General features: G+C 40.1%; 1 protein-coding gene across 1 annotated transcript in view; it reads left to right on the top strand.

The window, feature by feature from the left end:
- trpa1b (transient receptor potential cation channel, subfamily A, member 1b) overlaps positions 1–18,802 on the top strand; it is a 60,797-nt gene that overhangs the window by 19,346 nt on the left and 22,649 nt on the right. The window contains exons 14-17 of the mRNA XM_060900580.1: positions 28–194; positions 6,417–6,504; positions 8,460–8,519; positions 16,347–16,445. Coding sequence (XP_060756563.1) covers positions 28–194; positions 6,417–6,504; positions 8,460–8,519; positions 16,347–16,445 — 414 coding nt within the window. The remainder of the gene's footprint in view (positions 1–27; positions 195–6,416; positions 6,505–8,459; positions 8,520–16,346; positions 16,446–18,802) is intronic.

Below are 18,802 nucleotides of genomic sequence, written 5' to 3'. Positions count from 1 at the left end.
ATTTTTGACCAAACTGTTCCTGAGCAGAACACGGCTCTGCACCTAGCCGGACGTGAAGGTCACGTCGCAGCTGTAAAGCTCTTACTGAAGCAAGGAGCTGAAATCCTGCTCAATAATAATCACGTCTCATTCTTCCACGAAGCTGTGCGCAATGGGAAAAAAGACGTTGCTAATGCTGTTATTGAGAATGAGAGGTGAGAAAAAAATACTCTCACACACACACACACATACAGAAGGTTCACAGCTGATTTCCTGTCAAAATAAAACAAAGGCAATTGGGCACTTACCTGTACTTCTCCTGTGGTTGATATTTTATACTTTCATATTTTACTGCCTCGCAGGCCATATTCAGAGTTCAGTGAGGATATATATATATATATATATATATATATATATATGGGTCTGTCTCAGAAACTGGGCACTGTGGGGGTCCCCCACTAAATATACTCACAGTCAATAAACTATACGGTTTTGAATGGTGATGTTGGTTTTAATTTGAAATAAAATGATGAAAGAAATAATACAGATAAAACTAAATCTGGGCAGCACGGTGGTATAGTGGTTAGCGCTGTCACCTCACAGCAAGAAGGTCCGGGTTCGAGCCCCGGGGCCGGCGAGGGCCTTTCTGTGTGGAGTTTGCATGTTCTCCCCGTGTCCGCGTGGGTTTCCTCCGGGTGCTCCGGTTTCCCCCACAGTCCAAAGACATGCAGGTTAGGTTAACTGGTGACTCTAAATTGACCGTAGGTGTGAATGTGAGTGTGAATGGTTGTCTGTGTCTATGTGTCAGCCCTGTGATGACCTGGCGACTTGTCCAGGGTGTACCCCGCCTTTCGCCCGTAGTCAGCTGGGATAGGCTCCAGCTTGCCTGCGACCCTGTAGAACAGGATAAAGCGGCTAGAGGTAATGAGATGAGATGAGACTAAATCTTTGATGTGAATACTCTATTCAGAATTTGGCAAAAATTCTGCAAATTTGTGGAAAAATGGCGGCTTGATCTGGGACATGATAAATGGTTGACTACATCGCATTCCCTTAAAAAGGTTGTAGTCCACTGAAAAGTCTACAGTTATCACTAATTGTATTTTAAGTTGTAACTTTATACACCTAAGGATTGGTGCGCTCACAGAATAATCATAACCGTAATAAAACATCATGCAAAATATTTGATCACCGTCGTAACTCTATTTTCCACACACACAGGGCTCGAAATTCGCGGTGGTCCGGTCGCCCGAGGCGACTTAATTTGTCATTTTGTGAGTAATTCCTGTCACTAGGCAGCCCGGCTGGTGAGTTGAAAATAAAAAATATATATGAAGTGAAGATTCAGACACACCGTCAACTAAAGCTGCCACATATTAAGCGCGTGCCATGTCTGTGTTAATCGATGTGTTTATCGGCGGGACAGTCAGGCTGTCTGTTTTTTCACTATTGCGCATGCATATAACAGACATCCCAAGTCTCCCGGAAGTTCTGGGAGTCTCCTGCATATTGATAGTGGCTCCCTGATGCCCACAAATTAGATAACATCTCCTGGAATCTAGAGCAAGCGAGCAAGCGCGTGCACACGAGACATTAATGTCTGCATCACGCATATGACGGAGTGCGCGAGAGAGACAGACTGCGCATGTGCCTGTTCATGAAGCGCATGCTCGACAAAGAGCATCCTGATTGGTTTACAGACATCCCAACCTGCAGACCGGGGAAAAAGTCCAATAAGGGTTGTTTTACAATCAGGATACGCAAGCTAAAAATCACATTTAACACTTATTATCTTCAATATCAAAAGGCTTGACTAAATAAACTTGGTTGTTTATTGTAGCCCTGTGATAGCTCTATTTACCATGCAAAAAAAAAATTTTTGTTGATAACGTTATTTTTGGTGAATGTATGGCAATATATGTCATATTTAGCAAAATTACTCATGTCATTTAGAAAAAGTGCTGTTTTGACCACAGGTAGCTCCAAAAGGGATGCACTTAAATCATTCTTTATACCATAAAACAAATATTTAGTTCCATATCATTGGAAACATACAGTAGTTAAGTTTTAATGTTGAATGCCAGTAAGTTTTCAGACTATTTTGATCAAATTAGTATGTAATTGTGTCAAAAAATGTCCTCTCCGAGACAGCTAATTTTTCAATATAAAATAACATATCTAAAATGATTAGTTTCATCCGAAAATGTGGTCAAGATATTGGGACATAAATATTAGAGACAACTAACACAAAGCTTACAGCCTTATATTTAAAAGCACTATGGAAGTAGTGGATTCTGAATTGTCAAAAAAAAAAAAATGTCCTCTCTGAGAATCACTTCATTTGTTTCTCCCATCTTATAGCAGATTACACAAAACTACCATACACACATGTCAAAAAATTACCTGAAATCTGTTCTTTAACTTGTCCTTCACTTAAAAGCTGGTACAAGAACCAGTTTGAATCAATTTGAATTTTGGACCCCTGTGACACAAACTTTGTACCCTGATTGTAAAACAACTCATATATTTCTCGTCTCATCTCATTATCTCTAGCCGCTTTATCCTGTTCTACAGGGTCGCAGGCAAGCTGGAGCCTATCCCAGCTGACTACGGGCAAAAGGCGGGGTACACCCTGGACAAGTCGCCAGGTCATCACAGGGCTGACACATAGACACAGACAACCATTCACACTCACATTCACACCTACGGTCAATTTAGAGTCACCAGTTAACCTAACCTGCATGTCTTTGGACTGTGGGGGAAACCGGAGCACCCGGAGGAAACCCACGCGGACACGGGGAGAACATGCAAACTCCGCACAGAAAGGCCCTCGCCGGCCATGGGGCTCAAACCCGGACCTTCTTGCTGTGAGGCGACAGCGCTAACCACTAAACCACCGTGCTGTCTACAAAAGCATTTGAATTGTAATCAAAAAAATGTTCCACAGTGGAGGCCAGATAAAGCAAGATGCTATCTTTATCCTTATTAAACATGACAAAAGAAACATTGAGTGTTAGGTAAATGCAAAAAAAATCGTAAAATTGGAAAATTTATTTTTTGACCATAATGTCCCAAATGAGAGAGCAGTTTCTGAGACTGACCCATATATATATACCGGTGTGTGTGTATATATATATATATATATATATATAAATAAATAAGAAGCCTGGGCGGCACGGTGGTGTAGTGGTTAGCGCTGTCGCCTCACAGCAAGAAGGTCCTGGGTTCGAGCCCCGGGGCCGGCGAGGGCCTTTCTGTATGGAGTTTGCATGTTGTCCGCGTGGGTTTCCTCCGGGTGCTCCGGTTTCCCCCACAGTCCAAAGACATGCAGGTTAGGTTAACTGGTGACTCTAAATTGACCGTAGGTGTGAATGTGAGTGTGAATGGTTGTCTGTGTCTATGTGTCAGCCCTGTGATGACCTGGCAACTTGTCCAGGGTGTACCCCGCCTTTCGCCCGTAGTCAGCTGGGATAGGCTCCAGCTTGCCTGCGACCCTGTAGAAGGATAAAGCGGCTAGAGATAATGAGATGAGATGAGATGAGATAAGAAGCCTTTGAAAAACCCTGTCACAGACTCAAGAAAAATCTGGCAACCTCAGAGGTACCTCCACACAGGTAATTTGCATAATCTGTCATAAACTTAAGCAGTTAATTACTGACCAGTCTGAGTCTGAATATAGGTAACTTTCCCAGCATAAATATTGCTGTAACATTTGGACCTAATGCACTGACTCTGAATACAGCCCTTATATATACACTCACCGGCTACTTTAACAGGAATGTGTTCTTGATTCTAAGATTCCTGTTCTTGGCTGCAGGAGTGGAACCCAATGTGCTCTTCTGCTGTTGCATGCTGAGATGCTTTTCTGCTCACCACAGTTGTAAAGTTACTATGAGTTGCTATATGGCAGTTTGAACCAATCTGGCCATTTTCCTCTGACCTCTCTTATCAACAAAGCGTTTGTTTCCACCCACAGAACTGTCACTCATTCAATGTTTTTTTTTTCGCACCATTCTGTGTAAACTCTAGAGACTGTTGTGTGTGAAAACCCCAGGAGATCAGCAGTTTCTGAAATACTCAAACCAGTCCATCTGGCTCAAACCAGCACCCATGCCACAGTGAAAGAAAGTCACACTTTGAGATCACGATTTTTCCCATCCTGATGTTTGAAGCAAACATTAACTGAAGCTCTTGATTTGTACAGTGGGGCAAAAAAGTATTTAGTCAGCCACCAATTGTGCAAGTTCTCCCACTTAAAAAGATGAGAGAGGCCTGTAATTTTCATCATACTGTAGGTACACTTCAACTATGAGAGACAGAATGGGGGGAAAGAATCCAGGAAATCACATTTGTAGGATTTTTAATGAATTAATTGGTAAATTCCTCTGTAAAATAAGTATTTGGTCACCTACAAACAAGCAAGATTTCTGGCTCTCACAGACCTGTAACAACTTCTTTAAGAGGCTCCTCTGTCCTCCACTCGTTACCTGTATTAATGGCACCTGTTTGAATTCGTTATCAGTATAAAAGACACCTGTCCACAACCTCAAACAGTCACACTCCAAACTCCACTATGGCCAAGGCCAAAGAGCTGTCAAAGGACACCAAAAACAAAATTGTAGACCTGCACCGGGCTGGGAAGACTGAATCTGCAATAGGTAAGCAGCTTGGTGTGAAGAAATCAACTGTGGGAGCAATTATTAGAAAATGGAAGACATACAAGACCACTGATAATCTCCCTCGATCTGGGGCTCCACGCAAGATCTCACCCTGTGGGGTCAAAATGATCACAAGAACGCTGAGCAAAAATCCCAGAACCACACGGGGGGACCTAGTGAATGACCTGCAGAGAGCTGGGACCAAAGTAACAAAGGCTACCATCAGTAACACACTACGCCGCCAGGGACTCAAATCCTGCAGTGCCAGACGTGTCCCCCTGCTTAAGCCAGTACATGTCCAGGCCCGTCTGAAGTTTGCTAGAGAGCATTTGGATGATCCAGAAGAGGATTGGGAGAATGTCATATGGTCAGATGAAACCAAAATAGAACTTTTTGGTAAAAACTCAACTTGTCGTGTTTGGAGGAGAAAGAATGCTGAGTTGCATCCAAAGAACACCATACCTACTGTGAAGCATGGGGGTGGAAACATCATGCTTTGGGGCTGTTTTTCTGCAAAGGGACCAGGACGACTGATCCGTGTAAAGGAAAGAATGAATGGGGCCATGTATTGTGAGATTTTGAGTGAAAACCTCCTTCCATCAGCAAGGGCATTGAAGATGAAATGTGGCTGGGTCTTTCAGCATGACAATGATCCCAAACACACCGCCTGGGCAACGAAGAAGTGGCTTCGTAAGAAGCATTTCAAGGTCCTGGAGTGGCCTAGCCAGTCTCCAGATCTCAACCCCATAGAAAATCTTTGGAGGGAGTTGAAAGTCCGTGTTGCCCAGCGACAGCCCCAAAACATCACTGCTCTAGAGGAGATCTGCATGGAGGAATGGGCCAAAATACCAGCAACGGTGTGTGAAAACCTTGTGAAGACTTACAGAAAATGTTTGACCTCTGTCATTGCCAACAAAGGATATATAACAAAGTATTGAGATGAACTTTTGTTATTGACCAAATACTTATTTTCCACCATAATTTGCAAATAAATTCTTTAAAAATCAGACAATGTGATTTTCTGGATTTTTTTTTCTCATTTTGTCTCTCATAGTTGAGGTATACCTATGATGAAAATTACAGGCCTCTCTCATCTTTTTAAGTGGGAGAACTTGCACAATTGGTGACTGACTAAATACTTTTTTGCCCCACTGTATCTGTATGATTTGATGCATTGTGCTGCTGTCAAGGGATTGGCTGATGAGAGAATTGTGTCAAACAGCAGGTGGTTTTGATGTGTTTAATTTTACCTCCGCCAACTTTGTTGGATGAGGTTGTTTTCACCTCCACTGGTTGGTTGGTTGGTTGGTTGGTTGGTTTGTTTGTTTGTTTGCCTGCTACCAATGTAACTGAAAAAGTCATGAATGGATTTTGATGTAATTTGGAGGAAAGGTGGGCCATGGGCCAAGGAGCATTTAAGTAGATTTTTATGCAAATTCGGATATGTATGTGGATCCAGGATTTTTTTTGTCCGTTCCCAATGTAACACAAAAAGTAGTGAACAGATTTGGATGAAATTTTGGTGTACAGCTTTAGTACTATCCTCGGTGCAAGTGACTTGATTTTGACATGAATAATATGTGGCTTGGCGGAGGTATGCACTCTATCGATTGTCCTAGTTTTTGATTTGAAGCTTCATTTTTTTTATGTGGTTTAAAATCAGAATTCACTCAATTAAAAAATCCCTTATCCACTAAGCATGATTTTGTTAATGACTTGTAGATTTGAATGATTCTTATACATTTCTAATTTGATGAAAATGTGATTGATTAATGGCAGGTCAGCAGAGATTATACGTCAGTTTAACATGGGCTACTCTCGCTGCGCTGTGATGGATTTAATTGAGTTCCTACCTGAATCGACAAAGGTGTGTGTGGTTTTTTGTTTGTTTGTTTGTTTGTTTGTTTGTTTGTTTGTTTGTTTTAATCAGGTCCAAAGGTTGAAGTATACTTTTGAGAACTGTATTTATTTCACCAATCCATTAAACATTAAACAGTTGGTCATGAAGGAGATTCAGAGTCATCAGGATGTACATCCATTATCTCAGAATTTAGACGCGTCACTTCTAAGATAATCCAAGTTTCATTCATTCCGTATTTTTTCTATTAATACTGTTTAATTTTATATTATTATATAGCAGATATCAGGCATGGTGTGGGCCCACGTGCAGGTGAATCATAAAATCCAAACTCAGAAGAACCACCAAAGTAATATTTTGGCAACAACACAGTTAATCATAAGAAACAGCTGAATATGTGTGGATATGAGATAGTGCTTGGGTGACTCTGACCTCTGCTGGAGAGAAGGAAGCTCCACATATGCAGCTGTGATGATTATGTCAAACAGAGTACCAGTACTGTCTTAGGCCCCCTAATTTTTTTTTTCATATGAACTTTGTTATAGATTTCTATTTTATGACTTCTACATTATCAAATCAGTACAAAAACATTTTAAGTCAAGTAAAATTTGTTTGTATAGCACTTTTAACAAAACATTGTCCGAAAGCAGCTTTACAGAATCTGAATGACCCAGGACATGAGCCAATTTTATCCCTAATCTATCCCCAATGAGCAGCCTGTGGTGACGGTGGCAAGGAAAAACTCCCTCAGACGACATGAGGAAGAAACCTCGAGAGGAACCAGACTCAAAAGGGAACCCATCCTCATTTGGGCAACAACAGACAACATGACTATAACATTAACAGTTTTAACATGAAGTCAGTTTCGTTGATGTTGTAAACTCTTCATTGATGGAAACTTGAGTGCAAAACTGTTCATGACAACCGCAGTCCTAAAGTTAGCAAGACAACTTTTGTCCTCAGCCACAAAAGCATTACTGTAAGTGTCCAGAGCGTCCTCCAGGTGCGACTTTCAACTGTCCTCATGGGGCCGTCCTCCACACGAGCGATGTGATGAGACTCCAACCAGACACAGGGCACCAGGATGGATCAAGCAGGTCCGAGGAGCAGAAGAGGTCAGCATCTTGATCCCAGGATCGACATGTAACTCAGAGAGACAGATTTGGGGGGGAGGGAGAAAACACAGGTTGTTAGGTATGCCCAATGTCACCTGAATAAGTAGGTACAGTGCACATTTTGCGCTGAGTACAAGCAGGGACTCCGGCAAAAAGTTTTAGAGTCCAAACGTTCGTTTTCCAGCACAAAATTAAATGCTACAGAAAAAAGTTTGTATCTGAGTAGCATATTAAATAAAAGACCACTTTTCAGATTAATAAAGAAATCATAATGAAGGCTGCTGGGTTTTGGTGCAAAATGAAGAAGCGAGTGTGACAGTCAAAGTGTCCAGAAGAAGTGTGGCTGGTTCTGTAAGATGCTCAGTAAAACCTACAGCACATTTCCTTATCAAACTGCACGCACTGTACCTGAGACTACTATTTTTTTTTAAAGCAAAGGATCGTCTCACACCAAATACTGACTTTGTTTCATTTATTATGGCTTACTGCTGTTCATAGTATTTTTTTTAATGTTGAAACATTTCATTTCATTATTTTTAAGCCATTTTTGGTTTCTACAGCATTTCTTTACATGTGCCGAAGACTTTTGCACACTACTGTATATATAAAAGTAAGTTCAGTGTACCTGTGTTCTCGACCAGACATTAGCTAAATATGCTGATTTACGTATAGGACTCGTGTTATACACCAACTGCAAATTAGCTAGCAAGAAAACTAGCTAGAAGACTTAGGTATACAGTAAGTGATGACATAAAAATCATTGTCAGTATTGCACTGTTGGAGTTGACACTATAAGAGAAGGACTTGCTTCTTTTAATGTTAAACTATTGTTTCTTTTGTACTATGCAGCATCTTCTGGATCAGTGTATGTCTGAATCAGACCATGACCCAAACAGCGCTGACTACCATGTACGTATTAGAATTGCAGTAAATTGATATATGGGTTTTATATTCAATATACAGTACATATACAGCAGATATGTATACTCCTGTATAGTATAGTATAGTATAGTATAGTATAGTATAGTATAGTATAGTATAGTATAGTATAAATCACATATAAAATAGATACTAATTAAACTATCAAGAAGCATATCTGTGTTGAGTATAGCTAAGCACGTCCTGGACTATAATTCACTCCGCATTCTTTACTGTTCCCTGGTTTTACTGTACTTAAATTACTGCTCAGTGTTGTGGGAAAATACGTATAAATGTTCACTTCATGCAATAACTATACTTCAAAAAAGAGCTATAAGAATAATTCAGGACGGCACGGTGGTGTAGTGGTTAGCGCTGTCGCCTCACAGCAAGAAGGTCCGGGTTCGAGCCCCGTGGCCGGCGAGGGCCTTTCTGTGCGGAGTTTGCATGTTCTCCCCATGTCCGTGTGGGTTTCCTCCGGGTGCTCCGGTTTCCCCCACAGTCCAAAGACATGCAGGTTAGGTTAACTGGTGACTCTAAATTGACCGTAGGTGTGAATGTGAGTGTGAATGGTTGTCTGTGTCTATGTGTCAGCCCTGTGATGACCTGGCGACTTGTCCAGGGTGTACCCCGCCTTTCGCCCGTAGTCAGCTGGGATAGGCTCCAGCTTGCCTGCGACCCTGTAGAACAGGATAAAGCGGCTTGAGATAATGAGATGAGAAGAATAATTCATAGTGCTGGTTACCGAGATCATACTAATTCACTATTCTTAAATTCAAAATGTTTAAATTTCAGGGATATTATAGAATATAAAACTGCCTTAATAATGTACAAAGTAAGGAATTATAAAGTACCAAGGAATATCTAAACAATGTTCTCGGATAGAGAGGGGGGCTATAATTTTAGGGGGAAATTATAATTTAAAATTCGCAGTGCTAGGACAACGTTAAAAATGTTCAGTATCTCTATTTGTGGAGTAAAGCTATGGAACAGTTTGAATGTGGAGCTCATGAAATGTACAACTATAAACCAGTTCAAAAAAAGGTATAAGGAACAGATCTTTATGGGGTATAGGGAGGAGGAATTACAATAACATTCTACTGATAATATAAGTGTATATATGTGGGTATGGGTACGTACGGATATATATATTTATATTGAACTTTTTCACATTTTTCCACCTTACAACCATGAACTTAAAAGTTTTTTATTGAGATTTTATGTGATAGACCAACACAGAGTAGGACATAATTGTGAAGTGAAACGAAAATGATAAATGGTCTTCAAAATTTTAAACAAATAAAAATCTGAAAAATGTGGTGTGCATTAGTATTCAGCCCTCTGTACTCTGATACCTCTAAATACAATCCAGTGCAATTAATTGCCTTCAGAAGTCACCTAATTAGTTAATAGAGTCCTACTGTGTGTAATTTACTCTCAGCACTTGTTCTGTGAAGGCCTCAGTGGTTTGTTAGAGAACACTGAAGAACAAACAGCATCACGAAGACCAAAGAACTCACCAGACAGGTCAGGGATAAAGTTCTGGAGAAGTTTAAAACAGGGTTAGGTTATAAAAAAATATCCCAAGTTCTGAACATCTCAAGAAGCACTGTTCAATCCCTCATTCAAAAATGGAAAAAGTATGGCACAACTGCAAACCTACCAAGACATGGCCGTCCACCTAAACTGACAGAGCGAGCAAGGAGAGCACTGGTCAGAGAAGCAGCCAAGAGGCCCATGATCACTCTGGAGGAGCTGCAGAAATCCACAGCTCAGGTGGGAGAATCTGTGCACAGGACAACTATAAGTCGTACACTCCACAAATCTGGCCTTTTTGGAAGAATGGCAAGAAGAAAGCCATTGTTGAAAGACAGGCATAAGAAGTCCCGTTTGCAGTTTGCCAGAAGCCATGTAGGGGACACAGCAAACATGTGGAAGAAGGTGCTTTGGTCAGATGAGACCAAAGTTGAACTTTTTGGCCTAAATGCAAAGTGCTAAATATGCTATGTGTGGCGGAAAACTAACACTGCTCATCACCCTGCACACACCATCCCCACTGTGAAACATGGTGGTGGCAGCATCATGCTATGGGGATGCTTTTCTTCAGCAGGGACAGGGAAGCTGGTCAGAGTTGATGGGAAGATGGATGGAGCTAAATACAGGGCAATCCTGGAAGAAAACCTGTTGGAGGCTGCAAAAGACTTGAGACTGGGAAGGAGATTCACCTTCCAGCAAGACAATGACCCTAAACATACAGCCAGAGCTACAATGGAATGGTTTAGATCAAAGAATATTCATGTGTTAGAATGGCCCAGTCAAAGTCCAGACCTAAATCCCATTGAGCATCTGTGGCAAGAATTGAAAATTGCTGTTCACAGACGCTCTCCATCCAATCTGGCTGAGCTTGAGCTATTTTGCAAAGCAGAATGGGCAAAAATTTCAGTGTCTAGATGTGCAAAGCTGGTAGAGACATACCACAAAAGACTTGCAGCTGTAATTGCAGGAAAAGGTGGCTCTACAAAGTATTGACGCAGGGGGGCTGAATACTAATGCACATCACATTTTTCAGATTTTTATTTGTTTAAAATTTTGAAGACCATTTATCATTTTCATTTCACTTCACAATTATGTGCTACACTGTGTTGGTCTATCACATAAAATCTCAATAAAAAACTTTTAAGTTCGTGGTTATAAGGTGGAAAAATGTGAAAAAGTTCAAGGGGTATGAATACTTTTTCAAGGCACTGTATATATATATATATATATATATATAATGTATGTATATATGTGCATATGCATAATTGTATATAATATATATGCATAATATGCATAATTATTATATTATGGGTGTCTGTGTACGTATGGATATGTGTATAGTTATAGGTATGTGTATATGTGTATGTTCTGTATATATGCATTGTATGTGCAACTGTGTAATACCCTCTATATACTATACTATTGATTGAGTGATTGATTGCTTTATTCCGAATGGTAAAGAAGAAAGATATAAATACTAATTACAACCCCGATTCCAAAAAAGTTGGGACAAAGTACAAATTATAAATAAAAATGGAATGAAATAATTTACAAATCTCAAAAACTGATATTGTATTCACAATAGAACATAGACAACATATCAAATGTCGAAAGGGAGACATTTTCAAATTTCATGCCAAATATTGGCTCATTTGAAATTTCATGACAGCAACACATCTCAAAAAAGTTGGGACAGGGGCAATAAGAGGCTGGAAAAGTTAAAGGTACAAAAAAGGAACAGCTGGAGGACCAAATTGCAACTCATTAGGTCAATTGGCAATAGGTCATTAACATGACTGGGTATAAAAAGAGCATCTTGGAGTGGCAGCGGCTCTCAGAAGTAAAGATGGGAAGAGGATCACCAATCCCCCTAATTCTGCACCGACAAATAGTGGAGCAATATCAGAAAGGAGTTCGACAGTGTAAAATTGCAAAGAGTTTGAACATATCATCATCTACAGTGCATAATATCATCAAAAGATTCAGAGAATCTGGAAGAATCTCTGTGCGTAAGGGTCAAGGCCGGAAAACCATACTGGGTGCCCGTGATCTTCGGGCCCTTAGATGGCACTGCATCACATACAGGCATGTTTCTGTATCGGAAATCACAAAATGGGCTCAGGAATATTTCCAGAGAACATTATCTGTGAACACAATTCACCGTGCCATCCGCCGTTGCCAGCTAAAACTCTATAGTTCAAAGAAGTAGCCGTATCTAAACATGATCCAGAAGCGCAGACGTCTTCTCTGGGCCAAGGCTCATTTAAAATGGACTGTGGCAAAGTGGAAAACTGTTCTGTGGTCAGACGAATCAAAATTTGAAGTTCTTTATGGAAATCAGGGACGCCGTGTCATTCGGACTAAAGAGGAGAAGGACGACCCAAGTTGTTATCAGCGCTCAGTTCAGAAGCCTGCATCTCTGATGGTATGGGGTTGCATTAGTGCGTGTGGCACAGGCAGCTTACACATCTGGAAAGACACCATCAATGCTGAAAGGTATATCCAGGTTCTAGAGCAACATATGCTCCCATCCAGACGACGTCTCTTTCAGGGAAGACCTTGCATTTTCCAACATGACAATGCCAAACCACATACTGCATCAATTACAGCATCATGGCTGCGTAGAAGAAGGGTCCGGGTACTGAACTGGCCAGCCTGCAGTCCAGATCTTTCACCCATAGAAAACATTTGGCGCATCATAAAACGGAAGATACGACAAAAAAGACCTAAGACAGTTGAGCAACTAGAATCCTACATTAGACAAGAATGGGTTAACATTCCTATCCCTAAACTTGAGCAACTTGTCTCCTCAGTCCCCAGACGTTTACAGACTGTTGTAAAGAGAAAAGGGGATGTCTCACAGTGGGAAACATGGCCTTGTCCCAACTTTTTTGAGATGTGTTGTTGTCATGAAATTTAAAATCACCTAATTTTTCTCTTTAAATGATCCATTTTCTCAGTTTAAACATTTGATATGTCATCTATGTTCTATTCTGAATAAAATATGAAATTTTGAAACTTCCACATCATTGCATTCTGTTTTTATTTACAATTTGTACTTTGTCCCAACTTTTTTGGAATCGGGGTTGTAAACTATCAACCAGTGGCGGCTGGTAGTCTTTCAAACAGGGGAGGCTGGTCGGTTACGATATTTCCAGATTTTAAAAGAAAAAACATCAATTTTGCCCATACTCTTGCCTCTGATCTGGCTGATTGTTGGCAGGGTCACAAACTGTGAAATAACAGGTTCTTTTGGCCCATTAGCCTACTGTCCAATATACATGATGGTGGTGTTGGGGGGGGGGTATATTTTAACATTTTATATTTTAAAATTGTGGCATGTTGTTTAAAAATTGATCATTATTGAAAGCAGCTCTTTGTCAGGAACCTCAGCAGTATAGCTGGGTGCCACACATTTCATTCAATGACACTTTCCCTATATTTTACTTATTTTGACTGAGAAATGTTTTATTGACAATTTTGATAACCCTTCACTTTTAATCCAGGTCTGTAGTGTGAAATGTTCTCGGCTGTGTTTTTGTTTAAAAGTGTTTTCCAAATTGTAGCTGTGTTTAATTCATATCCAGAAAAATATATATTCCAATATAATATACTCAGCATAAACATTTTAAATAGATTTTATATTTTTGGTCCATCCATGACATATTACTAAAGTAGCCTATTTACTGTTGTTGATGTGGGTCACTTGCTGTTAGCCAATTCACTTTCTCGTACCAGGAGAGCTGAAAGGAACGAGTATTATTCCCTACCTTTTTCACCAAGTCAATTTGAGGCGTTGGTCTACCCTCCTCTTTAATTTTAATTTTTTCCTCGAAAGGAAGACTGGCAAATGGCTTCGCCAAAATTAAATCAGCAATGCTTGGCGTCCGTGTGCAGCTTTCTTGCTAGCTGACTAGCCCCTTCAAGTTCAAGTTCAGTCACTCAAATAAACGAAATTTCTGGAACTAAGATAGCAAACTTGACAACACTATATTTACACTTTATTTACAATGAAAATATATACAAATTAAAAAAGCTGGTAGAAACCGTATGTAATGAATGAAATTGAAATGTAAGCTGATTTCTGACAATACACCACAGCACTTGCGAATCCGCATGGGACTGAACTGAAATTCACCGCTGCCTGTCTATAGTTGAAATGAGCTGTCAATCAAAGAAAATATCCGGCCGCTTTCACCAATCACCAGTCTCCTCGCGGAAAGCTTTGCCATGTCCCTCCCACTGTGAGGCTCGGAGTCTGTGGGCGGGCATTTTCGCAGTATTTGTCCAATAACCGTCTTGCATTTTGAGATTGAAAAGCGCAGAGCTCCCAAATGCCATTGAAGTGCACTGAGGCTGGGAGTCCGTGAGATTCCGTGGGCGGGCGTTTTCGCAGTATTTGTCCAATAATCGTCTTGCATTTTGATATTGAAAGCGCATCGCTCCCAAATGCCATTGAAGTGCACTGAGGCTGGGCTGCATCGCGCTGTCATGCGGGGGAGAAACTCACGCACACATTAAAGTTATAAGGGAATGATTTCGCACTGTAGTTGGGTTGAGCACATATATTTCTATGATTCTGGATCTGAAATAGCCATGTTATAAGGTCGGCTATAACATAAGCCTAGCGCAATTCATCCTACACGATGTTCATCATTTTTAGAGGAGGCTGAGCCTCCCTCGTTGTCTTAGAGCAATCGCCCGTGCTATCAACATAAGTATCTGTATATATGATTTGATTTGGTCGATATTGTACCATCTTGGTATGTCTTGGTATGTTGGCATGTTTTTTCTTTTTGTTTGTTGCTTTTGTTTTCTTTTGTATATATAGTTTATTATGGCGGAAAGTGACGTTTGATTAGCGGTGGTATAGAGGGTTAGGATTTGATAAGTCATTTACTTCTTCCTAATCCTTTCCAAACATTATTATGTTACTGCCTTGTGGCTACGCTATTCTGTTTGTTTCTGACGATGTTCTGATTATTGCATTTTTTTTTATATCTTTCTTCTTTACTGTTCAGAATAAAGCAATCAGTCACTCAGTCAATAGTATAGTATATAGAGGGTTTTACACAGTTGCACAAATATATGAAGTTTATCTTTGAGTGGTGAACTTATTCACAAGTGAGTGAAGCCAGTGAGTGAAAATATTTTCAACACAAGAAGATAAATTTCATTTCTTCATGCCACCATGTACAGTATGTTCTTTATATTATATGGACACATCCACACAAAAAAACTACACAAGTTAATCAAAAGAATTTTAAGTTTGAACAGGTTCGCCATTTTGACAACACACATCTAGTCAGCAGGAAAACACTGGGAGTGACGTCATCGGAGTGAAATATCAGGAAATATGTTACTCAGATCCGTGATGTATTTGGTATGAAAAATGTAAGGTTTTCAACACAAGAAGATAAACTTCATATCTTGAAGCCAATGTGTGATTTTCTTTTTATTATATAGACACATTCACAAACAAACAATACCCAAATTTATCAAAACAATTCATCGATTTCCTCACAACTGACGTGCAGAGATTTATGTCACGGTTTTCGTTCTCTAGGTCCGGGATGGAGCTCGTATGAAAAATACGAGTGGTGTATTTCCCACTAAAACACTCATGTCCATATAGTATAGTATAGTATAGTATAGTATAGTATAGTATAGTATAGTATAGTATAGTATAGTATAGTATAGTATAGTAGTTATGTGATTAATAGTATGCAGGAGACAATGTGTGAATAGCTCAGATAAACAGGTCCAGAGCTCCTGAAGCTCTTCTAAAACAAGTCCAAACTCATCAGAAACCAGCCAAGACTCATCAGCTATACTAAACACAATGCACAAATTCACTTGAAACAGACCCATTATTATCAGAATTTTAACATTATTTTTATTACATTACTAGTTTATTATATTCTATTATTACCTCTGTCAACTTTGTTGGAGGAGGTGTTCATCTCCATTTGTTTGTTTGTTTCCAAAGCAACTCAAAAAGTAGTGAACAGATTTTGATTAAATTTGGAGGAAAGGTGAGCCATGGGCCAAGCAACATTTTGATGTTCCTTTTGATGAAATTTGGTGTACAGCTTGAGTATTATCCTAGGTTCAAGTGATTTTGATTTTAATGCTGATAACATGTGGCTTGGCGGAGGTATGAACTCTACCGAGTGCCCTTCTAGTTAGCATTATAATTAATATTACATATTTATGGGTTAATTTTCAACAGCGTCAGTCATTACAAGGTGTTCACCAGGTGTAAACCCTTTTTCTTTTCAGATCACATACAGTTTCCAGTGGCTTCAGGCTCCAGTAAATGTGCAGAAATTTTCAAAAATGGACAAAAATCTGTATATTCAGCCTCTGGCATCTCTAAACGTGAGTAACAAATAACCCACAGTGTATTACAAGTGTTACTGATGGGCACTGTTGTTTCTGGCTTGCTTATCATCTAGATCTACAGTGGTGCTTGAAAGTCTGTGAACCCTTTGAAATTTTCTATATTTCTGCATAAATATGACCTAAAACATCATCAGAGTTTCACACAAGTCCTAAAAGTAGATAAAGAGAACCCAGTTAAACAAATGAGACAAAAATATTATGCTTGGTCATTTATTTATTGAGGAAAATGATACAATATTACACATCTGTGAGTGGCAAAAGTATGTGAACCTTTGCTTTCAGTATCTGGTGTGACCTCCTTGTGCAGTAATAACTGCAACTAAACGTTTCCAGTAACTGTTGATCAGTCCTGCACACTGGCTTGGAGGAATTTTAGCCCATTCCTCCGTACAGAACAGCTTCAACTCTGGGATGTTGGTGGGTTTCCTCACATGAACTGCTCGCTTCAGGTCCATCTACAACATTTCCATTGGATTAAGGTCAGGACTTTGACTTGGCCATTCCAAAACATTTAACCTTTTTCTTCTTTAACCATTCTTTGGTAGAACGACTTGTGTGCTAAGGGTCATTGTCTTGCTGCATGACCCACCTTCTCTTGAGATTCAGGTCATGGACAGATGTCCTGACATTTTCCTTTAGAATTCACTGGTATAATTCAGAATTCATTGCTCCATCAATGATGGCAAGCCGTCCTGGCCTAGATGCAGCAAAACAGGCCCAAACCATGATACTACCACCACCATGTTTCACAGCTGGGATAAGGTTCTTATGCCGGAATGCAGTGTTTTCCTTTCTCCAAACATAACGCTTCTCATTTAAACCAAAAAGTTCTATTTTGGTCTCATCTGTCCACAAAACATTTTTCCAATAGCCTTCTGGCTTGTCCACATAATCTTTAGCAAACTGCAGACAAGCAGCAATGTTCTTTTTGGAGAGCAGTGGCTTTCTCCTTGCAGCCCTGCCATGCACACCATTATTGTTCAGTGTTCTCCTGATGGTGGACTCATGAACATTAACATTAGCCAATGTGAGAGAGGCCTTCAGTTGCTTAGAAGTCACCCTGGGGCCCTTTGTGACCTTGCAAGACTATTACACGCCTTGCTCTTGGAGTGATCTTTGTTGGTCGACCACTCCTGGGGAGGGTAACAATGGTCTCGAATTTCCTCCATTTGTACACAATCTGTCTGACTGTGGATTGGTGGAGTCCAAACTCTTTAGAGATGGTTTTGTAACCTTTTCCAGCCTGATGAGCATCAACAACGCTTTTTCTGAGGTCCTCAGAAATCTCCTTTGTTCATGCCATGATACACTTCCACAAACATGTGTTGTGAAGATCAGACTTTGATAGATCCCTGTTCTTTAAATAAAACAGGGTGCCCACTCACACCTGATTGTCATCCCATTGATTGAAAACATCTGACTCTAATTTCACCTTCAAATTAACTGGTAATCCTAGAGGTTCAAATACTTTTGCCATTTATGTTTTCGCTTCCATTCGTTTGTCTGTTCCCAACGTAATTCAAAAAGTGAACAGATTTTGATTAAATTTGGAGGAAAGGTGGGCCATGGGCCGAGGAACAATTGATTAGATTTTGATGCAAATATAGATATGTATGAAAATCCAGGATCTAGATATGAATGCGGATCCAGGATTTGTTTGCCTTTTCCCAATGTAACTCCAAATGTGGCAAATGGATTTTGATGAAATTTGGTGTACAGCTTTAGTATTATCCTAGGTTCAGCGATTTGATTTTGATGTTGATAATATGTGGCTTGGTGGATGTATGTACTCTACCGAGTGCCCTTCTAGTTTTTACTTTTTCTCCTGTTAAAATTTTGAAAGTGTAGTACTAATTAACTGTTTAAATAAGTCACAATGCAGCATAAAGTACAGATGCAAAAAGAGCAGCCACACAGAGAATATACTTAATGTAAGTGTGATAAATACAATCATAAAATAAATGAAACAAATGAATAAAATTTGTGATATTTGTAAGATATTTGGTAGTCAGTAATAGTTTATACCACATCTGTTTTATAATAAATATCTCATTTAATCTCATCTCATTTTCTTCTGCTTATCCGGGGCCGGATTGTAGAGGCAGCAGTCTGAGCATGGGAGCCCAAACTTCCCTCTCCCCAGACACCTCAGCCAGCTCCTCGGGAAGAACACAGAGGCGTTCCCAGGCCAGCCGAGAGACATGGTCCCTCCAGCATGTCCTGGGTCTTCCCTGGGGCCTCCTCCCAGGGGGACATGCCTGGAACACCTCCCGAGGGAGGCGTCCAGGAGGCATCCAAAAGAGATGCCCGAGCCACCTCAGTTGATTCCTCTC

This window comes from Neoarius graeffei, chromosome 19 (genome assembly GCF_027579695.1).
Source record: "Neoarius graeffei isolate fNeoGra1 chromosome 19, fNeoGra1.pri, whole genome shotgun sequence".
NCBI classification, from domain to species: Eukaryota; Metazoa; Chordata; class Actinopteri; order Siluriformes; family Ariidae; genus Neoarius; species Neoarius graeffei.
Note: the sequence above shows the minus strand (reverse complement) of the source record. Positions and strands in the feature narration are given on the sequence as shown.